This window comes from Erythrolamprus reginae, chromosome 2 (genome assembly GCF_031021105.1).
Source record: "Erythrolamprus reginae isolate rEryReg1 chromosome 2, rEryReg1.hap1, whole genome shotgun sequence".
NCBI lineage: Eukaryota > Metazoa > Chordata > Lepidosauria > Squamata > Dipsadidae > Erythrolamprus > Erythrolamprus reginae.
The window spans coordinates 239,377,349-239,401,985 of NC_091951.1; the positions used below are offsets into that span (position 1 = coordinate 239,377,349).

General features: G+C 46.6%; 1 protein-coding gene across 1 annotated transcript; it reads right to left on the bottom strand.

Moving 5' to 3' along the window:
- Positions 1-22,012: 22,012 nt before the first annotated feature.
- LOC139162204 (tigger transposable element-derived protein 1-like) lies at positions 22,013-24,405 on the bottom strand. Its single transcript, XM_070742310.1, has 3 exons — positions 24,319-24,405; positions 23,470-23,930; positions 22,013-23,126 (listed from the first exon to the last, which is right to left on the bottom strand). The coding sequence occupies exon 3, from the start codon at positions 22,882-22,884 to the stop codon at positions 22,030-22,032; it is 855 nt and encodes a 284-aa protein (XP_070598411.1). The 5' UTR covers positions 22,885-23,126; positions 23,470-23,930; positions 24,319-24,405; the 3' UTR covers positions 22,013-22,029.
- Between the last annotated feature and the right edge of the window lie 232 nt (positions 24,406-24,637).

Below are 24,637 nucleotides of genomic sequence, written 5' to 3' on the forward strand. Positions count from 1 at the left end.
GCTATTACTGCAAAAGGGAAAAAAAGGAGCTTTGTTAACTGAGGACACAATATTAAAGCACACAAAAAGCTCAAAAAGCTCAAAATATAACTTTAAACACACCCAAGAACACAACTTACTCATTCCTGCAACCAAATTAACACATTGAAGAGATTTAACAGTTGGAAGAAGGGACCTTGCAAGGTCATCTAGTCCAGCCCCCTGCCTAGCAGTATTGCAAAAGCTTTAAATGGCTATGCCTAACAAAAGAAATCCTAAACAAAACTCCAAGAAAAAAGACCCTGCCCTATTTTCTATTTTTTAGAGCAAAAAATAAAAAGTTACTTGCCCAACTGAAGGAACAAGGCAGGCAGATTCAATTCCTCTCCAAGGAGATGGATTGTACAGTTGCTCTACGAGGAGATGGATTGCAGGCTGCAATCCAGACAAAAGGCAGGTGTTTTGACCAGCGGCTTAGGATTCAGCCTGAAGAGTGAAGGTAAGCAAGCTGGAAGTTAGAGGGAAGGTAGGTGGTTTGTTAGGCTGCAAAAGCTTTTAAATGGCTATGTCTAACAACCCCCCCCCCCCCAAAAAAATATCCTTTAAAAATCACCAAGAAAATCCCCCACCCAATTTACTAATTTTCTAAAGGAAAAAGAAAAAATGTTACTTGCCAAATTGAAGGAACAAGGCAGGCAGAATCCATTCCTCTTTCCTGGGAGATAGATTGCAGGCTGTAATCCAAATAAAGCAAGGAAGGCGTTGCAAGTGGTAGCTCACAATTCGGTCTGAAGAGCAAAACTAAGCAAGGTGGAGGCTGGGGGGGGGGGGAAGGTAGGTGGTTAGCTAGGCTGCAAAATCTTTTAGATAACTATGTCTAACCCCAAAAAATTTCCAAAAAAAACGCCAAGGGAAAAAAACCCAATTTACTATTTTTCTAAAGGAAAAAAAAGTTACTTACCCAGTTGAAGGAACAAGGTGTCCAGGCGAGGCGAGGCAAAGCAAGTACCTGTTCCTGTTCCAAGAGAAGTGTCAAGAGCAGAATCGTGAACTGTACACCACTTCACTAAGGCATCTGACACTGTCACTCATGAAGGTCGGTGGTGCATCAAAATGCTTTCAACAACACTTGCAGGATCGTACATAGCAAGCTTTGCAAGATGTAGGACTCCTGATTGAGTACCAAAGCAGAAGAAATCCAGAGGTTCCAGAGAAATGATGTTAAACGATTCTATGAAGCCCTCAGATCCATGTATGGACCTCAGCGCTCAGGGAGCTCCCCTGTACTGGACACAGCCGGTTCAGCTCTCATCACTGAATCGACCCTGATTCTATAGTGTTGGGCCCAGCACTTCCAACCTGTATTGAACCGCCCATCTTCCATCAACAATGAGACGATCGGCAGAATGCCCCAGGTAGATATCAACCACAGTGTGCTCCTTTATGGTGAGCTGTCTAAAGGAAAGCGGTCACCTGGGGGACAAAGGAAGCGTTACAAAGACATGTTGAAAGCCCCCTTCAAGTCCCTCGATATTGACACCAACCTCCTGGGAAGCCCTGGCACAAGGTCAACCAATGGGGCGCATGCTGATCCACCCAGGCGGCCAGACATCTGAGGCCAGAAGAACATTGAGAGCAGTAGAGAAGCGAGCACTCTGCAAAGCCAGGGCTGCAAAGGAAAAAGCTGTGACAGTGGTGCCCACACAGATCTGCTCAATATGTGGCAGAACATCTCGTGCCCATATAGGCCTTATTAGCTGGACACATTGTATACAAACCACAACCCATTAGAAGTCAAGGTCCTCCTCGAACGCGATGGACGAACATCACCTGTGAAAGCCCTCGGAGGTAAGAAAGTTTTGGCAGTGGGACAGAGGGTTAGGGTTAGGGTTAGGGCAATGCCTTGACTCCTGATGGGAGGGGGAGAAAGCTTTTGCAAGCCTTAAGCTGAGAAGGATATCTACCATAATTTCTTACCTCCGAGGGCTTTCGTAACCAAATGTCTGGTGTTTTCTCTCTGGGGGGGAGAAAACAAAGGGGACAAAGATCAAAAGCCGCCATGACCCATTTTGCAAAAGGGGGCATGTGGAGGCTCCAAGAACCCTCCCAGCTGGCCTGCCAAGGGGTTTGGCCTCCCAGTGGGACTGCTTTGGGTTATCTATCCTTTGACACAAGCAGATGCAGAAGCAGAGATATCTTCCCTCTGCAAGTTTTTTAATCTGGGAGATGTTACCTACCCTGAACACTGGCACTTTCTTCCTCTGATGGCTCCTGAGATGAGAATGCAAATATTATATCTATTGGCATAATTTCTTGGCAGGGTGTCTGCCATTACAGTGGGGAGGGGGCCTTACCAGTTCTGTAGTGGACTCCAAAATAGGGGAGAGCCCTGGATTCCATCTTGTGGGGATCTCCATCCTGGGGAGAGAACGAAGGGCCTGAGTCATTCTTCTGTTAGCCAAAGTAGAGGCAGAGGGTAGAGATGCCTCCCCATTTGCAAACCTTACTCCTAGCCAACTTCTTGGGGACTTCAGAGTCCCTCAGCTGAGAGGTAAAGTAGGTGATTAGCTAGGCTGTAAAAGCTTTTAGAGGACTATGTGTAACCAAAAAAAAAAATTCCTAACACCCCCCTTCCCCAATTTACTCTTTTTTTAAAGCAAAAAAAAAGTTACTTGCCCAACTGAAGGAACAAGGCAGGCAGATTCTGTTACTCTCTGATGAGATGGATTGCACTGTTGATCGCTGAGAAGATGGATTGCAGGCTGCAATTGATACAGAGGAAGATACCTATTGCAAGGGGTTCAGGATTCGATCCAAAGAGCAAGGTAAGCGAAGGTGGAGGCTGGGGGGAAAGGAGGATGGTTAGCTAGGCTGCAATAGATTTTAGATGGCTTCACTCTTCGGACTGAATCCTAGAGCAAAAAAAAAAAAGTTACTTGCCCAACTGTAGGAACAAGGCAGGCAGATTCCATTGCTCTCCAAGAAGATGGATTGTACAGTTGCTCTACGAGGAGATGGATTGCAGGCTGCAATCCAGACAAAAGGCAGGTGTTTTGACCAGCGGCTCAGGATTCAACCTGAAGAGTGAAGGTAAGCAAGCTGGAAGTTAGAGGGAAGGTAGGTGGTTTGTTAGGCTGCAAAAGCTTTTAAATGGCTATGTCTAACAACCCCCCACCCCCAAAAAATCCCTGCCAGCCTTAAACGGATATCAGATCCTGGCAGAAAGGAGAGGGCTGCCATTTCCTTCTCCAGAAGACCACGTTGTGTCAGCTTCCTCCACTATGACCTGTCTGACTTGGGTGGCCCTGCACAGCATAGCTCATTGCTTCATTGAACATCGCAAGGCAAAGCATTGATCCCTGAAGAGGGTGAAATACATACCTCTAATTCCTGGAGGAGGCGCTCTAAGCTGTCCGGGGTGTCCTACTCCAAGTTGCTAACGTCTTCCAGAGTGTCCTCTGGAGAATCCTGTGAACAACAATGATCACATTCCCCATTTAGGACACCAGTCCCTGATGCTTTGTGGCAAAGGAACCAGTGGCACCAGAGCTTTGGGACATGTGGCTTGCCTAAGTACCTTCTCCCAAGGGCCGGGTGTCCCCTTGCTCCGCTGCCCAGAGCGCTCCAGCACAGCTCGCTCAGGTTAGGAGAACTAACTAAGGGAACTCCATCCCTCCCCAACTGAGAAGACATTGTGTTGCTGGAAGATCCCTCCAATGAGGCCAGGTCTATGCTGCTACTGCTCCCTGACCCCATTTGTGCTGACATTGAATCCTGCAAATGAAGATATGGAGTCTATATCCTAAGCTTTCTGCCTCCCAGTAAGATTGCTAAAGGATAGGGTGCATCAGGCCCCGTGGGCCAACAGCAAGCCTTAAGGTTAGGGAGATGCCTTCAGTCCTGATGGGAGGGGGAGAAAGCTTTTGCAAGCCTTAAGCTTAGAAGGATATCTACCATAATTTCCCCCCTCCCATCAGGAGTCAAGGCATCGCCATAACCCTAACGCTAACCCGCTGCCCCACTGCCAAAACTTTCTTACCTCCGAGGGCTTTCGAAGCCAAATATAAGATGTCTTCTCTCTGTTGGGGGGGGGGGGGGCAAAGGGGAGAAAGATCAAAAGCAGCCATGGCCGGTTCTGCAAAAGTGGCCATGTGGAGGCTCCAAGAACCTCCCAGCTGGCCTGCCAAGGGGTTTGGTCTCCCAGTGGGACTGCCCTGTGTCATCTGTCTTTTGACACAAGCAGAAGCAGAGATATCTCCCCTCTGCAAGTTTTTTACTCTGGGAGATGTTACCTACCCTGAACAATGGCCAGTTTGTCCCTCCGATGGCTCCTGAAATGAGAATGCAAATATTCTATCTATTGGTATATTAACCCACCCACAAAGTCAGGATTTCCGCCATTACAGTAGGGAAGGGGTGGTCTGGCCTTACCAGTTCTATAGTGGACTCTACTATAGGCGTGAGCCCTGGAGTCCATCTTGGAGGAATCTCCACCCTGGGGAGAGAACTGTCATTCTTCTCTTAGCCAAATAGAGATGCCACCCCTCTTGCAAACTTTACTCCTAGCCGCCTTCTTGGGGACTTCTTGGGGACTGAGAACATTCATCTCATGAAGGTCAGATCCCTGCCAGCCTTGAAGAGATTTCGGGTCCTGGCGGCCCCAGCCATCGATATCTGCAAGTAAAACAATCCAAAGAGCTCTTCTTTGGATTTCTCGACTGCACATCCCACCCCCAGTAGGAATTCCACCCTTCCCCCACCCAATATTGGAGAATGACCACCCACTGGCCATGTTGCAGAAGCATCCTCTCCCCAGGAAGGGGAGATTTGCTACTCTCAGACACATGTTTCTCCCTTTCTCCCTGCTGGTCTTCCGTCCTGACCAAAAGAAGAAGATGGCATGTCAAAAACATCCATCTCTAGCTGAGCCTCTCCTTTCTCAGCCCCATCAGTCAGCCTACCCATCTTTTTGTCCCTGATGGCCCCTCTGGACAGAAAGCAATTTGGGGGAGAGGCTCTTGCAGACTCTTCAGTCCATCAGAGGTGCCCCACCATGCCCAGAGTTTAAGGAGAAGGGGGGGTGTCACGGGGAGGAGGAAAATATTATTAAAGGTCTGTTAGGACCTTAACCCCACGGAGGTCGATGGATAGAAGCCAATATCATTTCAAGCAAGATATATTTATTTTAAAAAAAGAAATAAACAAATAAAAGATTGTCTGGAGGGACAATATAACATATACGTCTTATATCATGGAGATTCAGAAGAGAGAAGAAGAAAGAAGAAGGAAGTGAGGTTGGCGGGATATTACGACATAAGAGGAGGATCTAATAAGGCAGTTAACTGTTTCAAAATACAACTTTAAACACACCCAAGAACACAACTTACTCATTCCTGCAACCAAATTAACACATTGAACAGATTTAACAGTTGGAAGAAGGGACCTTGCAAGGTCATCTAGTCCAGCCCCCTGCCTAGCAGTATTGCAAAAGCTTTAAATGGCTATGCCTAACAAAAGAAATCCTAAACAAAACTCCAAGAAAAAAGACCCTGCCCTATTTTCTATTTTTTAGAGCAAAAAATAAAAAGTTACTTGCCCAGTTGAAGGAACAAGACAGGCAGATTCAATTCCTCTCCAAGGAGATGGATTATACAATTGCTGGACACGGAGATGGATTGCAGGCTACACTCCAGACAAAGAAAGGGCAGGTGTTTCGACCAGCAGCTCAGGATTCAGTCCGAAGAGTGAAGCTAAGCAAGCTGGAGGCTGGAGGTAAAGTAGGTGATTAGCTAGGCTGTAAAAGCTTTTAGAGGACTATGTGTAACCAAAAAAAATATAAAATCCTAACACCCCCCCTTCCCCAATTTACTCTTTTTTTAAAGCAAAAAAAAAAGTTACTTGCCCAACTGAAGGAACAAGGCAGGCAGATTCCATTGCTCTCCAAGAAGATGGATTATGCAGTTGCTCTACGAGGAGATGATTTGCAGGCTGCAATCCAGACAAAAGGCAGTTGTTTTGACCAGCGGCTCAGGACAATGATCACACTTCTCATTTAGGACACCAGTCCCTGATGCTTTGTGGCAAAGGAACCAGTGGCTCCAGAGCTTTGGGGCATGTGGCTTGCCTAAGTACCTTCAACCAAGGGCCGGGTGTCCCCTTTGCTCTGCTGCCCAGAGCGCTCCAGCACAGCTCGCTCAGGTTAGGAGAACTAACTAGGGGGACTCCATCCCTCCCCAACTGAGAAGACTTTGTCTTACTTACCCATGGGCTGGAAGAAGATCCCTTCTCAATCGGTGACTCAAATGAAGCCAGGAAGAAAGCTTTTGCAAGCCTTAAGCTGAGAAGGATATCTACCATAATTTCTTACCTCCGAGGGCTTTCGTAACCAAATGTCTGGTGTTTTCTCTCTGGGGGGGGAGAAAACAAAGGGGACAAAGATCAAAAGCCGCCATGACCCATTTTGCAAAAGGGGCCATGTGGAGGCTCCAAGAACCCTCCCAGCTGGCCTGCCAAGGGGTTTGGCCTCCCAGTGGGACTGCTCTAGGTCATCTATCCTTTGACACAAGCAGATGCAGAAGCAGAGATATCTTCCCTCTGCAAGTTTTTTAATCTGGGAGATGTTACCTACCCTGAACACTGGCACTTTCTTCCTCTGATGGCTCCTGAGATGAGAATGCAAATATTATATCTATTGGCATAATTTCTTGGCAGGGTGTCTGCCATTACAGTGGGGAGGGGGCGTTACCAGTTCTGTAGTGGACTCCAAAATAGGGGAGAGCCCTGGAGTCCATCTTGTGGGGATCTCCATCCTGGGGAGAGAACGAAGGGCCTGAGTCATTCTTCTGTTAGCCAAAGTAGAGGCAGAGGGTAGAGATGCCTCCCCATTTGCAAACCTTACTCCTAGCCAACTTCTTGGGGACTTCAGAGTCCCTCAGCTGAGAGGTAAAGTAGGTGATTAGCTAGGCTGTAAAAGCTTTTAGAGGACTATGTGTAACCAAAAAAAATAATTCCTAACACCCCCCCTGCCCCAATTTATTCTTTTTTTAAAGCAAAAAAACAGTTACTTGCCCAACTGAAGGAACAAGGCAGGCAGATTGGGTACTCTCTGATGAGATGGATTGCACAGTTGATCGCTGAGAAGATGGATTGCAGGCTGCAATTGATACAGAGGAAGATACCTGTTGCAAGGGGTTCAGGATTCGATCCAAAGAGCAAGGTAAGCGAAGGTGGAGGCTGGGGGGAAAGGAGGATGGTTAGCTAGGCTGCAATAGATTTTAGATGGCTATGTTAACACACAAAAAAATTCCTTAAAAATCCAAGTAGAAACCCCTCCCAACTTACTAATATTCTGCTTGGAATGGATCATCCAAGAGTGGCACTTCTGATGGTGTTGTTGTGCCAGTTTGGGTTTCTTGGCCAAGAAACCTATCACTGTCTGTTGCCTTTTCATCCTTCCCAGTAAAAGCTATTACTGCAAAAGGGGAAAAAGGAGCTTTGTTAACTGAGGACACAATATTAAAGCACACAAAAAGCTCAAAAAGCTCAAAATACAACTTTAAACACACCCAAGAACACAACTTACTCATTCCTGCAACCAAATTAACACATTGAACAGATTTAACAGTTGGAAGAAGGGACCTTGCAAGGTCATCTAGTCCAGCCCCCTGCCTAGCAGTATTGCAAAAGCTTTAAATGGCTATGCCTAACAAAAGAAATCCTAAACAAAACTCCAAGAAAAAAGACCCTGCCCTATTTTCTATTTTTTAGAGCAAAAAATAAAAAGTTACTTGCCCAACTGAAGGAACAAGGCAGGCAGATTCCATTGCTCTCCAAGAAGATGGATTGTACAGTTGCTCTACGAGGAGATGGATTGCAGGCTGCAATCCAGACAAAAGGCAGGTGTTTTGACCAGCGGCTCAGGATTCAGTCCCAAGAGTGAAGCTAAGCAAGGTGGAGGCTGGGGGGGGGGGGGAAGGTAGGTGGTTAGCTAGGCTGCAAAATCTTTTAGATAACTATGTCTAACCCCAAAAATTTTTCCAAAAAAAACGCCAAGGGAAAAAAACCCAATTTACTCTTTTTCTAAAGGAAAAAAAAAGTTACTTACCCAGTTGAAGGAACAAGGTGTCCGGGCGAGGCGAGGCAAAGCAAGTACCTGTTCCTGTTCCAAGAGAAGTGTCAAGAGCAGAATCGTGAACTGTACACCACTTCACTAAGGCATCTGACACTGTCACTCATGAAGGTCGGTGGTGCATCAAAATGCTTTCAACAACACTTGCAGGATCGTACATAGCAAGCTTTGCAAGATGTAGGACTCCTGGTTGAGTACCAAAGCAGAAGAAATCCAGAGGTTCCAGAGAAATGATGTTAAACGATTCTATGAAGCCCTCAGATCCATGTATGGACCTCAGCGCTCAGGGAGCTCCCCTGTACTGGACACAGCCGGTTCAGCTCTCATCACTGAATCGACCCTGATTCTATAGTGTTGGGCCCAGCACTTCCAACCTGTATTGAACCGCCCATCTTCCATCAACAATGAGACGATCGGCAGAATGCCCCAGGTGGATATCAACCACAGTGTGCTCCTTTATGGTGAGCTGTCTAAAGGAAAGCGGTCACCTGGGGGACAAAGGAAGCGTTACAAAGACATGTTGAAAGCCCCCTTCAAGTCCCTCAATATTGACACCAACCTCCTGGGAAGCCCTGGCACAAGGTCAACCAACGGGGCGCATGCTGATCCACCCAGGCGGCCAGACATCTGAGGCCAGAAGAACATTGAGAGCAGTAGAGAAGCGAGCACTCTGCAAAGCCAGGGCTGCAAAGGAAAAAGCTGTGACAGTGGTGCCCACACATATCTGCCCAACATGTGGCAGAACATCTCGTGCCCATATAGGCCTTATTAGCTGGACACATTGTATACAACCCACAACCCATTAGAAGTCAAGGTCCTCCTCGAACGCGATGGACGAACATCACCTGTGCAAAGAGAAACAATCTGTATAGGCTGGAGGTGGGGTAGGTGGGCCAGAAATGCTGACCTGAGTAGCGGGAAAAGCAGGCTTTTTTTTTTTTTAAGGAAAAGTAGTGAGAAAAATGGCAAGCGGGTGATTGAGTGGACATGGGAGGAAGGGGCATACAGACCTACCGGTACATCCGAACTGGTCCAAACCACGAGCATTTCACCCCTGGTTCATGGGCAGAAGGCAGTTCCTCATCATCATCACTAACCAGCTGGCATCTATATATGTGTACCTCCCCACAGGAACCCTCAGGGCTGCCCTGCTCCAGCTGTTGTTTCAGCCAGATCCTTCTTGGCAGGCTGCTCTCAGCCACTGACAACTCACCTCTGGAGGTGCCTAGGGCTGGTTCCTCCTCCAAGCTGACCTCGGCATTCTGATGCAGCTCCCGTGGGAGGAATGAAAGGCTATTACTGGTACCGCTTTGCTCTTTCTGGAGCTACATGTAATGGTTTTACACTCTTCCCAGGTAGCACATTGGACTCCTTCCTATCTGAGGGGCTCATCTTCTGGCATTGTTTTCCTGGGGTTTTCTCCCTAAGGGTACTGGAGAGGGCTGCCACTTCCTTCTCCATTGTGTCAGCTTCCTCCATTATGACCTGTCTGACTTGGGTGGCCCTGCACAGCATAGGTCATTGCTTCATTGAACTTCACAAAGCAAAGCATTGATCCCTGAAGAGGGTGAAATACAGTGATCCCCCGATTATTGCGAGGGTTCCGTTCCAGGACCCCTCGCAATGATCGGTTTTTCGCGAAGTAGCGCTGCGGAAGTAAAAACACCATCTGCGCATGCGCGATCTTCTTTTTTTTTTTTTAAGGCCGCACATGCGCAGATGGTAGGGCGACGGCAGTTCGGAGGCTGGCAATGGTTATTTTTCATGCCGGCCATCCCCTCCAGTCCAATTTTAACCTGGTTTTTTTGTGCTTCAAGTTGCTAGCTCTCAGTGAGGACACTTGCCACTTCTGATTTCCCATTCCAATTTGAACCTGGTTTTTTTGCCCTCTCAAGCTGCTAGCTCTCAGTGAGAACACTTGTCACTTATGATTTCCCATTCCAATTTGAACCTGGTTTTTTTTGCCCTCTCAAGCTGCTAGCTCTCAGTGAGAACACTTGTCACTTATGATTTCCCATTCCAATTTGAACCTGGTTTTTTTTGCCCTCTCAAGCTGCTAGCTCTCAGTGAGAACACTTGTCACTTATGATTTCCCATTCCGATTTGAACCTGGGTTTTTTTGCCCTCTCAAGCTGCTAGCTCTCAGTGAGAACACTTCTGTCACTTCTGATTTTCAAGTCCAATTTGAACCAGGTTTTTTGGCCCTCCCAAGTTGCTAGCTCTCAGTGAGAACACTTTCCACACTTCTGATTTCCCAGTCCAATTTGAACCAGGTTTTTTGGCCCTCATGTCCTCCTTCCATTTCTCCCTCCTTCCATCCCTCCCTCCTTCCATCCCTCCTTCCTTTCGTAAAAAGCACCTAAACAATGACAGAATAAAAACCCCCAGCCCTCACCTGTGTTTGAATTTCATTCATTCACTCAGTCATTCATTCATTCTTCTCTATGCCACTCAGTCCCAACACTTTCAACCCACAAATTACCATTTCCCATCCCCTTAATGTACTGTACTGTACTGTACCTCTACCTGTACCTGTACTGTACACATTGAATAACACACTTAGTCATCCTGATAGAAACAATAACAATATTTATTTACATTTTTACATTTTTTGGGGGGGGTTAGCATAACTAGGATAAATCGGGATCTTCTTCTATCACCATGTCTACAATGGATGCTGCAGGTGATGGTGTGGCAGACCTCTTGGTTTTCGTGACAAACATAGTTATGGGCAGTTGTTGGCGCGTTTTCTTTTGCTTGGCTAACATGGCTCTGTATGGTGCAATGGTGTTGTCAAGGGAGGCCTTAAAGTGTATAGAGCGAGTCATGTTGGGATCCCAAAGATCCGCCATGCGTTGAAGATGTGCAGCAGTTCTGTTCATTTCTGCAAGCCGCTCAAGCGTTAGGCCAACATCTTCTTCTTCGTCAGATTCTTCAGCTCCCTCCTCTTCTTCACTTGCTGACCTGGTCAGCTCCTCCAGATCTTTGTCTGTCAGCGGTAGGCCATGCTCATCAAGCAAACCATTGACTTCCTCTGGTGTCATGTCAACGAAGCCTTCTCCACCCAGTGCCTGTGCCAGCTTCACAGAGTTCTGGACTGCAGCATCTTGAATTTCTTCGGGAGCAAATCCCCTGTGATCCCCTGCCAGTTAGCTTGACATCAGTTGTAGTTAAAATGATGGAGACTCTACTCAAAAAGAGGATAAATCAGCACCTAAAAAACAATAACTTATTAGACCCAAATCAGCATGGCTTTACTGAAGGCAAATCATGTCAGACTAATCTCATTGATTTCTTTGACTATGTCACAAAGGTGTTGGATGAAGGTGGTGCCGTGGATATTGCCTACCTGGACTTCAGCAAAGCCTTTGATACGGTTCCACATAAAGAGCTGATAGATAAATTAGTGAAGATTGGACTTAATCCCTGGATAGTTCAATGGATTTGCAGCTGGCTGAAGCGTAGACATCAGAGAGTTATTGTTAATGGCGAGTATTCTGAGCAGAGTCAGGTTACAAGCGGTGTGCCACAAGGATCTGTTCTGGGTCCTATTCTTTTTAACATATTTGTGAGTGACATAGGGGAAGGTTTGGTAGGGAAGGTTTGCCTATTTGCCGATGACTCTAAAGTGTGCAATAGGGTTGATATTCCTGGAGGCGTCTGTAATATGGTAAATGATTTAGCTTTACTAGATAAATGGTCTAAGCAATGGAAACTGCAGTTTAATGTTTCCAAATGTAAAATAATGCACTTGGGGAAAAGGAATCCTCAATCTGAGTATTGTATTGGCAGTTCAGTGTTGGCAAATACTTCAAAAGAAAAGGATTTAGGGGTAGTGATTTCTGACAGTCTCAAAATGGGTGAACAGTGCAGTCAGGCGGTAGGGAAAGCAAGTAGGATGCTTGGCTGCATAGCTAGAGGTATAACAAGCAGGAAGAGGGAGATTATGATCCCACTGTATAGAATGCTGGTGAGACCACATTTGGAATACTGTGTTCAGTTCTGGAGACCTCACCTACAAAAAGATATTGACAAAATTGAACGGGTCCAAAGACGGGCTACAAGAATGGTGGAAGGTCTTAAGCATAAAACGTATCAGGAAAGACTTAATGAACTCAATTTGTATAGTCTGGAGGACAGAAGGAAAAGGGGGGACATGATCGAAACATTTAAATATATTAAAGGGTTAAATAAGGTCCAGGAGGGAAGTGTTTTTAATAGGAAAGTGAACACAAGAACAAGGGGACACAATCTGAAGTTAGTTGGGGGAAAGATCAAAAGCAACATGAGAAAATATTATTTTACTGAAAGAGTAGTAGATCCTTGGAACAAACTTCCAGCAGATGTGGTAGATAAATCCACAGTAACTGAATTTAAACATGCCTGGGATAAACATATATCCATCCTAAGATAAAATACAGAAAATAGTATAAGGGCAGACTAGATGGACCATGAGGTCTTTTTCTGCCGTCAGACTTCTATGTTTCTATGTTTCTATAATTCACCACTTCTGGCCACAATTTCCTCCAGCAGGCATTCATTGTCTGTGACTTCATATCCATTAAGGCACTCTGAATGTTCTTCAGACAAGATGCAATTGTGTACTGACGCCAGTAGGCCTTCAATGTGAAGTTTTGATCAGCATCCATTGCTTCCATGATGCTTCCAAGAGAATTGCGCGTGTACAGTGCCTTAAATGCGCGGATAATACCTTGATCCATCGGCTGGATAAGCGATGTGGTGTTTGGTGGCAAGAATTCGACTTGCACCCCATCATGTTCATGTGCCAGGTCATCATGGCCTCCAGCATTGTCCATTAGGAGAAGCACTTTGAAATTGAGTCCTTTGGCAGCCAAATAATCCTTCACCTGTGGGATGAAGCACTGATGAAACCAGTCCCGCGTGAGGGGTTTTGTAATCCATGCTTTAGGATTATGCATCCAGTACACTGGCAATGCATTCTTATTTCTGTTCTTGAGGGCTCTTGGATTTCGTGACTTATAAATTAGCCCTGGGTTCATCAAAAAGCCTGCTGCATTCCCACACATGATCAAAGTCACCCGATCTTTCATGGCCTTAAAGCCAGGGGCTTTGGCTTCATCTTGCATCAAGAAAGTCCGTGAAGGCATCCTCTTCCAGAACAGGCCTGTTTCGTCCATGTTGAACACCTGTTCTGGAAGGTAGCCCCCTTCTGCAATTAGATCTTTAAACGTGCGCCGGACAAAGTTTTCAGCTGCACCTGTATCTGCTGAGGCAGCTTCTCCATGCAATGACACACTCTTCAGGCCACAGCGCCGTTGAAATCTGTCAAACCACCCTTTGCTTGCTGTGAATGTGGCTGGGGCTGAAGAAGCAGAAGATGTTGATGGCTGGGGGTCATCAGAGTCAACAACACCTTCATCTACAGAGAATGACAGGAAAGGGAGAGAGAAGTGACTTGAATGAAAGCATACAGTCCTTCCATAACTCCCTCCTTCCACCCATCCCTCCCTCCTTCCATCCTTCTCTCCCTCCCTCCCTCCCTCCCTCCTTCCTTCCCTTCTCTCCCTCCCTCCTAACATCCCTCCCTCCTTCCATCCCTCCCTCCTTCCATCCATCCCTCCCTCCTTCCATCCTTCCCTTCTCTCCCTCCCTCCTTCCTTCCTTCCTTCCATCCCTCCTTCCCTCCCTCCCTCCCTCCTTCCTTAAAAAACACTTAAATACAGTATGTAATGACAGAATAAAAAACCCCAGCCCTTACCTGCATTTCCCTCATCTGCATCGCCTCCTTCTGTGTGTTCAAGACGGTTGTACAATTGCTGCGCCTTGGTTCGTATAGTGTTCGTATCCAAAGCAATGCTCTTTTTTCGGCAGTCTTGTACCCACACAGACAAAGCAGCTTCCATCTTCATAAGGCGTTTGGTTCTAGGCGTCACTATTCTTTTTGCAGCCTTGTTGAATGATATCAGAGAAGTTTGCCTTATCTTCTTCTCATCTTTCCTAATGTATCGCACAGTCGATTCGTTGACCCCATAATGCCGACCAACCTCTACATTAGAACGTCCCGCTTTCAGCATGTCCAAAAGTACAATCTTCTCCTTGATTGTCAGCATCTTCCGGGTCTTTTTAGCATCGCCGGCTCCACTCCGGGTGCAACGTTTAGGTACCATCTTCCACGAAGTCTTCACAAAGAGCTCCAAGAAACAGATCCAAGGAACAGATCCAAGACACAGATGCAAGACACGCAAGCTCCAAGAAACGGCTGCAAAAGTTGCAAAAGTTTCAAAGCAAAGCAAAGCTGAGCAAACAACACTGATTGGCCGAGATTTCTGTCCATCAGCAATGACAACGGTGATTGGCTGAAATTTTGCTGTATCACCATTGCCGGGCAAACTTATTGCAATGGCAAAGCTGAATTGGCCGAGATTTCGGCCAACCAGCAATGCTACACGTCAGTTTGGTGATGACGCGTGACATCATCGGGCGGGAAAAACCACGCACGTATTTTTAATATTTAATATATCCCTGCTGCTTTGTGGCAAAGGAACCAGTGGCACCAGAGCTTTGGGGCATGTGGCTTGCCTAAGTACCTTCTCCAAAGGGCCGGGTGTCCCCTTTGCTCCGCTGCCCAGAGCGCTCCAGCACAGCTCGCTCAGGTTAGGAGAACTAACTAGGGGGACTCCATCCCTCCCCAACTCAGAAGACTTTGTCTTACTTACCCAAGGGCTGGAAGAAGATCCCTTCTCAATCGGTGACTCAAATGAAGCCAGGTCTGCGCCACTGCTGCTCCCTGAGCCCATCTGTGCTAATGGTGAAAGCCCTCGGAGGTAAGAAAGTTTTGGCAGTGGGACAGAGGGTTAGGGTTAGGGCAATGCCTTGACTCCTGATGGGAGGGGGAGAAAGCTTTTGCAAGCCTTAAGCTGAGAAGGATATCTACCATAATTTCTTACCTCCGAGGGCTTTCGTAACCAAATGTCTGGTGTTTTCTCTCTGGGGGGGAGAAAACAAAGGGGACAAAGATCAAAAGCCGCCATGACCTATTTTGCAAAAGGGGCCATGTGGAGGCTCCAAGAACCCTCCCAGCTGGCCTGCCAATGGGTTTGGCCTCCCAGTGGGACTGCTCTGGGTCATCTATCCTTTGACACAAGCAGATGCAGAAGCAGAGATATCTTCCCTCTGCAAGTTTTTTAATCTGGGAGATGTTACCAACCCTGAACACTGGCACTTTCTTCCTCTGATGGCTCCTGAGATGAGAATGCAAATATTATATCTATTGGCATAATTTCTTGGCAGGGTGTCTGCCATTACAGTGGGGAGGGGGCCTTACCAGTTCTGTAGTGGACTCCAAAATAGGGGAGAGCCCTGGAGTCCATCTTGTGGGGATCTCCATCCTGGGGAGAGAACAAAGGGCCTGAGTCATTCTTCTGTTAGCCAAAGTAGAGGCAGAGGGTAGAGATGCCTCCCCATTTGCAAACCTTACTCCTAGCCAACTTCTTGGGGACTTCAGAGTCCCTCAGCTGAGAGGTAAAGTAGGTGATTAGCTAGGCTGTAAAAGCTTTTAGAGGACTATGTGTAACCAAAAAAAAAAAATTCCTAACACCCCCTTCCCCAATTTACTCTTTTTTTAAAGCAAAAAAACAGTTACTTGCCCAACTGAAGGAACAAGGCAGGCAGATTCTGTTACTCTCTGATGAGATGGATTGCACAGTTGATCGCTGAGAAGATGGATTGAAGGCTGCAATTGATACAGATACCTATTGCAATGGGTTCAGGATTCGATCCAAAGAGCAAGGTAAGCGAAGGTGGAGGCTGGGGGGAAAGGAGGATGGTTAGCTAGGCTGCAATAGATTTTAGATGGCTATGTTAACACAAAAAAAATTCCTTAAAAATCCAAGTAGAAACCCCTCCCAACTTACTAATATTCTGCTTGGAATGGATCATCCAAGAGTGGCACTTCTGATGGTGTTGTTGTGCCAGTTTGGGTTTCTTGGCCAAGAAACCTATCACTCTCTGTTGCCTTTTCATCCTTCCCAGTAAAAGCTATTACTGCAAAAGGGAAAAAAAGGAGCTTTGTTAACTGAGGACACAATATTAAAGCACACAAAAAGCTCAAAAAGCTCAAAATATAACTTTAAACACACCCAAGAACACAACTTACTCATTCCTGCAACCAAATTAACACATTGAACAGATTTAACAGTTGGAAGAAGGGACCTTGCAAGGCCATCTAGTCCAGCCCCCTGCCTAGCAGTATTGCAAAAGCTTTAAATGGCTATGCCTAACAAAAGAAATCCTAAACAAAACTCCAAGAAAAAAGACCCTGCCCTATTTTCTATTTTTAGAGCAAAAAATAAAAAGTTACTTGCCCAGTTGAAGGAACAAGACAGGCAGATTCAATTCCTCTCCAAGGAGATGGATTATACAATTGCTGGACACGGAGATGGATTTCAGGCTACACTCCAGACAAAGAAAGGGCAGGGGTTTCGACCAGCAGCTCAGGATTCAGTCCGAAGAGTGAAGCTAAGCAAGCTGGAGGCTGGAGGTAAAGTAGGTGATTAGCTAGGCTGTAAAAGCTTTTAGAGGACTATGTGTAACCAAAAAATATATAAAATCCTAACACCCCCCCCCTTCCCCAATTTACTCTTTTTTTAAAGCAAAAAAAAAGTTACTTGCCCAACTGAAGGAACAAGGCAGGCAGATTCCATTGCTCTCCAAGAAGATGGATTATGCAGTTGCTCTACGAGGAGATGATTTGCAGGCTGCAATCCAGACAAAAGGCAGTTGTTTTGACCAGCGGCTCAGGACAATGATCACACTTCTCATTTAGGACACCAGTCCCTGCTGCTTTGTGGCAAAGGAACCAGTGGCTCCAGAGCTTTGGGGCATGTGGCTTGCCTAAGTACCTTCAACCAAGGGCCGGGTGTCCCCTTTGCTCTGCTGCCCAGAGCGCTCCAGCACAGCTCGCTCAGGTTAGGAGAACTAACTAGGGGGGACTCCATCCCTCCCCAACTGAGAAGACTTTGTCTTACTTACCCATGGGCTGGAAGAAGATCCCTTCTCAATCGGTGACTCAAATGAAGCCAGGAAGAAAGCTTTTGCAAGCCTTAAGCTGAGAAGGATATCTACCATAATTTCTTACCTCCGAGGGCTTTCGTAACCAAATGTCTGGTGTTTTCTCTCTGGGGGGGAGAAAACAAAGGGGACAAAGATCAAAAGCCGCCATGACCCATTTTGCAAAAGGGGCCATGTGGAGGCTCCAAGAACCTTCCCAGCTGGCCTGCCAAGGGGTTTGGCCTCCCAGTGGGACTGCTCTAGGTCATCTATCCTTTGACACAAGCAGATGCAGAAGCAGAGATATCTTCCCTCTGCAAGTTTTTTAATCTGGGAGATGTTACCTACCCTGAACACTGGCACTTTCTTCCTCTGATGGCTCCTGAGATGAGAATGCAAATATTATATCTATTGGCATAATTTCTTGGCAGGGTGTCTGCCACTACAGTGGGGAGGGGGCGTTACCAGTTCTGTAGTGGACTCCAAAATAGGGGAGAGCCCTGGAGTCCATCTTGTGGGGATCTCCATCCTGGGGAGAGAACGAAGGGCCTGAGTCATTCTTCTGTTAGCCAAAGTAGAGGCAGAGGGTAGAGATGCCTCCCCATTTGCAAACCTTACTCCTAGCCAACTTCTTGGGGACTTCAGAGTCCCTCAGCTGAGAGGTAAAGTAGGTGATTAGCTAGGCTGTAAAAGCTTTTAGAGGACTATGTGTAACCAAAAAAAATAATTCCTAACACCCCCCCTTCCCCAATTTACTCTTTTTTTAAAGCAAAAAAAAAGGTTACTTGCCCAACTGAAGGAACAAGGCAGGCAGATTCTGTTACTCTCTGATGAGATGGATTGCACAGTTGATCGCTGAGAAGATGGATTGCAGGCTGCAATTGATACAGAGGAAGATACCTGTTGCAAGGGGTTCAGGATTCGATCCAAAGAGCAAGGTAAGCGAAGGTGGAGGCTGGGGGGAAAGGAGGATGGTTAGCTAGGCTGCAATAGATTTTAGATGGCTATGTTAACACACAAAAAAATTCCTTAAAAATCCAAGTAGAAACCCCTCCCAACTTACTAATATTCTGCTTGGAATGGATCACCCAAGAGTGGCACTTCTGATGGTGTTGTTGTGCCAGTTTGGGTTTCTTGGCCAAGAAACCTATCACTGTCTGTTGCCTTTTCATCCTTCCCAGTAAAAGCTATTACTGCAAAAGGGAAAAAAGGAGCTTTGTTAACTGAGGACACAATATTAAAGCACACAAAAAGCTCAAAAAGCTGAAAATACAACTTTAAACACACCCAAGAACACAACTTACTCATTCCTGCAACCAAATTAACACATTGAACAGATTTAACAGTTGGAAGAAGGGACCTTGCAAGGTCATCTAGTCCAGCCCCCTGCCTAGCAGTATTGCAAAAGCTTTAAATGGCTATGCCTAACAAAAGAAATCCTAAACAAAACTCCAAGAAAAAAGACCCTGCCCTATTTTCTATTTTTTAGAGCAAAAAATAAAAAGTTACTTGCCCAACTGAAGGAACAAGGCAGGCAGATTCAATTCCTCTCCAAGAAGATGGATTGTACAGTTGCTCTACGAGGAGATGGATTGCAGGCTGCAATCCAGACAAAAGGCAGGTGTTTTGACCAGCGGCTCAGGATTCAGCCTGAAGAGTGAAGGTAAGCAAGCTGGAAGTTAGAGGGAAGGTAGGTGGTTTGTTAGGCTGCGAATGCTTTTAAATGGCTATGTCTAACAACCCCCCCCCCAAAAAAAATATCCTTTAAAAATCACCAAGAAAATCCCCCACCCAATTTACTAATTTTCTAAAGGAAAAAGAAAAAATGTTACTTGCCAAATTGAAGGAACAAGGCAGGCAGAATCCATTCCTCTTTCCTGGGAGATAGATTGCAGGCTGTAATCCAAATAAAGCAAGGAAGGCGTTGCAAGTGGTAGCTCACAATTCGGTCTGAAGAGCAAAACTAAGCAAGGTGGAGGCTGGGGTGGGGGGGGGGGGAAGGTAGGTGGTTAGCTAGGCTGCAAAATCTTTTAGATAACTATGTCTAACCCAAAAAAATTTCCAAAAAAAAACCGCCAAGGGAAAAAAACCCAATTTACTATTTTTCTAAAGGAAAAAAAAAGTTACTTACCCAGTTGAAGGAACAAGGTGTCCGGGCGAGGCGAGGCAAAGCAAGTACCTGTTCCTGTTCCAAGAGAAGTGTCAAGAGCAGAATCGTGAACTGTACACCACTTCACTAAGGCATCTGACACTGTCACTCATGAAGGTCGGTGGTGCATCAAAATGCTTTCAACAACACTTGCAGGATCGTACATAGCAAGCTTTGCAAGATGTAGGACTCCTGGTTGAGTACCAAAGCAGAAGAAATCCAGAGGTTCCAGAGAAATGATGTTAAACGATTCTATGAAGCCCTCAGATCCATGCATGGACCTCAGCGCTCAGGGAGCTCCCCTGTACTGGACACAGCCGGTTCAGCTCTCATCACTGAATCGACCCTGATTCTATAGTGTTGGGCCCAGCACTTCCAACCTGTATTGAACCGCCCATCTTCCATCAACAATGAGACGATCGGCAGAATGCCCCAGGTGGATATCAACCACAGTGTGCTCCTTTATGGTGAGCTGTCTAAAGGAAAGCGGTCACCTGGGGGACAAAGGAAGCGTTACAAAGACATGTTGAAAGCCCCCTTCAAGTCCCTCGATATTGACACCAACCTCCTGGGAAGCCCTGGCACAAGGTCAACCAACGGGGCGCATGCTGATCCACCCAGGCGGCCAGACATCTGAGGCCAGAAGAACATTGAGAGCAGCAGAGAAGCGAGCACTCTGCAAAGCCAGGGCTGCAAAGGAAAAAGCTGTGACAGTGGTGCCCACACATATCTGCCCAAAATGTGGCAGAACATCTCGTGCCCATATAGGCCTTATTAGCTGGACACATTGTATACAACCCACAACCCATTAGAAGTCAAGGTCCTCCTCGAACGCGATGGACGAACATCACCTGTGCAAAGAGAAACAATCTGTATAGGCTGGAGGTGGGTTAGGTGGGCCAGAAATGCTGACCTGAGTAGCGGGAAAAGCAGGCTTTTTTTTTTTTAAAGGAAAAGTAGTGAGTGAGAAAAATGGCAAGCGGGTGATTGAGTGGACATGGGAGGAAGGGGCATACAGACCTACCGGTACATCCGAACTGGTCCAAACCACGAGCATTTCACCCCTGGTTCATGGGCAGAAGGCAGTTCCTCATCATCATCACTAACCAGCTGGCATCTATATATGTGTGCCTCCCCACGTGAACCCTCAGGGCTGCCCTGCTCCAGCTCTTGTTTCAGCCAGATCCTTCTTGGCAGGCTGCTCTCAGCCACTGACAACTCACCTCTGGAGGTGCCTAGGGCTGGTTCCTCCTCCAAGCTGACCTCGGCATTCTGATGCAGCTCCCGTGGGAGGAATGAAAGGCTATTACTGGTACCGCTTTGCTCTTTCTAGAGCTACATGTAATGGTTTTACACTCTTCCCAGGTAGCACATTGGACTCCTTCCTATCTGAGGGGCTCATCTTCTGGCATTGTTTTCCTGGGGTTTTCTCCCTAAGGGTACTGGAGAGGGCTGCCACTTCCTTCTCCATTGTGTCAGCTTCCTCCATTATGACCTGTCTGACTTGGGTGGCCCTGCACAGCATAAGTCATTGCTTCATTGAACTTCACAAAGCAAAGCATTGATCCCTGAAGAGGGTGAAATACAGTGATCCCCCGATTATTGCGAGGGTTCCGTTCCAGGACCCCTCGCAATGATCGGTTTTTCGCGAAGTAGCGCTGCGGAAGTAAAAACACCATCTGCGCATGCGCGATCTTTTTTTTTTTTTTTAAGGCCGCGCATGCGCAGATGGTAGGGCGACGGCAGTTCGGAGGCTGGCAATGGTTATTTTTCATGCCGGCCATCCCCTCCAGTCCAATTTTAACCTGGTTTTTTTGTGCTTCAAGTTGCTAGCTCTTAGTGAGGACACTTGCCACTTCTGATTTCCCATTCCAATTTGAACCTGGGGTTTTTTGCCCTCTCAAGCTGCTAGCTCTCAGTGAGAACACTTGTCACTTATGATTTCCCATTCCAATTTGAACCTGGGTTTTTTTGCCCTCTCAAGCTGCTAGCTCTCAGTGAGAACACTTGTCACTTATGATTTCCCATTCACATTTGAACCTGGTTTTTTTTGCCCTCTCAAGCTGCTAGCTCTCAGTGAGAACACTTGTCACTTATGATTTCCCATTCCGATTTGAACCTGGTTTTTTTTTGCCCTCTCAAGCTGCTAGCTCTCAGTGAGAACACTTGTCACTTATGATTTCCCATTCAGATTTGAACCTGGTTTTTTTTGCCCTCTCAAGCTGCTAGCTCTCAGTGAGAACTCTTGTCACTTATGATTTCCCATTCAGATTTGAACCTGGTTTCTTTTGCCCTCTCAAGCTGCTAGCTCTCAGTGAGAACACTTCTGTCACTTCTGATTTTCAAGTCCAATTTGAACCAGGTTTTTTGGCCCTCCCAAGTTGCTAGCTCTCAGTGAGAACACTTTCCACACTTCTGATTTCCCAGTCCAATTTGAACCAGGTTTTTTTGCCCTCATGTCCTCCTTCCATCCCTCCCTCCTTCCATCCCTCCTTCCTTTCGTAAAAAGCACCTAAACAATGACAGAATAAAAAACCCCAGCCCTCACCTGTGTTTGAATTTCATTCATTGACTCAGTCATTCATTCATTCTTCTCTATGCCACTCAGTCCCAACACTTTCAACCCACAAATTACCATTTCCCATCCCCTTAATGTACTGTACTGTACTGTACCTCTACCTGTACCTGTACTGTACACATTGAATAACACACTTAGTCATCCTGATAGAAACAATAACAATATTTATTCTTCACTCGCTGACCTGGTCAGCTTCTCCAGATCTTTGTCTGTCAGCGGTAGGCCATGCTCATCAAGCAAACCATTGACTTCCTCTGGTGTCATGTCAACGAAGCCTTCTCCACCCAGTGCCTGTGCCAGCTTCACAGAGTTCTGGACTGCAGCATCTTGAATTTCTTCGGGAGCAAATCCCCTGTGATAATTCACCACTTCTGGCCACAATTTCCTCCAGCAGGCATTCATTGTCTGTGACTTCATATCCATTAAGGCACTCTGAATGTTCTTCAGACAAGATGCAATTGTGTACTGACGCCAGTAGGCCTTCAATGTGAAGTTTTGATCAGCATCCATTGCTTCCACGATGCTTCCAAGAGAATTGTGCGTGTACAGTGCCTTAAATGCGCGGATAATACCTTGATCCATCGGCTGGATAAGCGATGTGGTGTTTGGTGGCAAGAATTCGACTTGCACCCCATCATGTTCATGTGCCAGGTCATCATGGCCTCCAGCATTGTCCATTAGGAGAAGCACTTTGAAATTGAGTCCTTTGGCAGCCAAATAATCCTTCACCTGTGGGATGAAGCACTGATGAAACCAGTCCTGCGTGAGGGGTTTTGTAATCCATGCTTTAGGATTATGCATCCAGTACACTGGCAATGCATTCTTATTTCTGTTCTTGACGGCTCTTGGATTTCGTGACTTATAAATTAGCCCTGGCTTCATCAAAAAGCCTGCTGCATTCCCACACATGATCAAAGTCACCCGATCTTTCATGGCCTTAAAGCCAGGGGCTTTGGCTTCATCTTGCATCAAGAAAGTCCGTGAAGGCATCCTCTTCCAGAACAGGCCTGTTTCGTCCATGTTGAACACCTGTTCTGGAAGGTAGCCCCCTTCTGCAATTAGATCTTTAAACGTGCGCCGGACTAAGTTTTCAGCTGCACCTGTATCTGCTGAGGCAGCTTCTCCATGCAATGACACACTCTTCAAGCCATAGCGCCGTTGAAATCTGTCAAACCACCCTTTGCTTGCTGTGAATGTGGCTGGGGCTGAAGAAGCAGAAGATGTTGATGGCTGGGGGTCATCAGAGTCAACAACACCTTCATCTACAGAGAATGACAGGAAGGGGAGAGAGAAGTGACTTGAATGAAAGCATACAGTCCTTCCATAACTCCCTCCTTCCACCCATCCCTCCCACCTTGCATCCTTCTCTCCCTCCCTCCCTCCTTCCTTCCCTTCTCTCCCTCCCTCCTAACATCCCTCCCTCCTTCCATCCCTCCCTCCCTCCTTCCATCCATCCCTCCCTCCTTCCATCCTTCCCTTCTCTCCCTCCCTCCTTCCTTCCTTCCTTCCATCCCTCCCTCCTTCCCTCCCTCCCTCCCTCCCTCCTTCCTTAAAAAACACTTAAATACAGTATGTAATGGCAGAATAAAAAACCCCAGCCCTTACCTGCGTTTCCCTCATCTGCATCGCCTTGGTTCGTATAGTGTTCGTATCCAAAGCAATGCTCTTTTTTCGGTAGTCTTGTACCCACACAGACAAAGCAGCTTCCATCTTCATAAGGCGTTTGGTTCTAGGCGTCACTATTCTTTTTGCAGCCTTGTTGAATGATATCAGAGAAGTTTGCCTTATCTTCTTCTCATCTTTCCTAATGTATCGCACAGTCGATTCATTGATCCCATAATGCCGACCAACCTCTACATTAGAACGTCCCGCTTTCAGCATGTCCAAAAGTACAATCTTCTCCTTGATTGTCAGCATCTTCCGGGTCTTTTTAGCATCGCCGGCTCCACTCCGGGTGCAACGTTTAGGTGCCATCTTCCACGAAGTCTTCACAAAGAGCTCCAAGAAACAGATCCAAGGAACAGATCCAAGACACAGATGCAAGACACGCAAGCTCCAAGAAACGGCTGCAAAAGTTGCAAAAGTTTCAAAGCAAAGCAAAGCTGAGCAAACAACACTGATTGGCCGAGATTTCTGTCCATCAGCAATGACAACGGTGATTGGCTGAAATTTTGCTGTATCACCATTGCCGGGCAAACTTATTGCAATGGCAAAGCTGATTGGCCGAGATTTCGGCCAACCAGCAATGCTACACGTCAGTTTGGTGATGACGCGTGACGTCATCTGGCGGGAAAAACCACGCACGTATTTTTAATTTATTTTTTTTTGGAAAAATCGCGATACAGCCTGTATAGCGTTTCGCAACGATCGAGATGGTATCAATTGCTGAAAAATCGCGATTTAGCCCGTTCGCAATGATCGGGATCGCGATACCCGGGGGATCACTGTACATACCTTTAATTCCTGGAGGAGGCGCTCCAGGCTGTCTACGGTGTCCTACTCCAAGTTGCTAACGTCTTCCAGAGTGTCCTCTGGAGAATCCTGTGAACGACAGTGATCACATTTCTCATTTAGGACACCAGTCCCTGCTGCTTTGTGGCAAAGGAAACAGTGGCACCAGAGCTTTGGGGCATGTGGCTTGCCTAAGTACCTTCTCCAAAGGGCCGGGTGTCCCCTTTGCTCCGCTGCCCAGAGCGCTCCAGCACAGCTCGCTCAGGTTAGGAGAACTAACTAGGGGGACTCCATCCCTCCCCAACTGAGAAGACTTTGTCTT

Excerpts from the sequence above, each read along its gene's own strand:
- LOC139162204 (XM_070742310.1), bottom strand. The coding sequence starts at position 22,884 with ATGGACGAAACAGGCCTGTTCTGGAAGAGGATGCCTTCACGGACTTTC.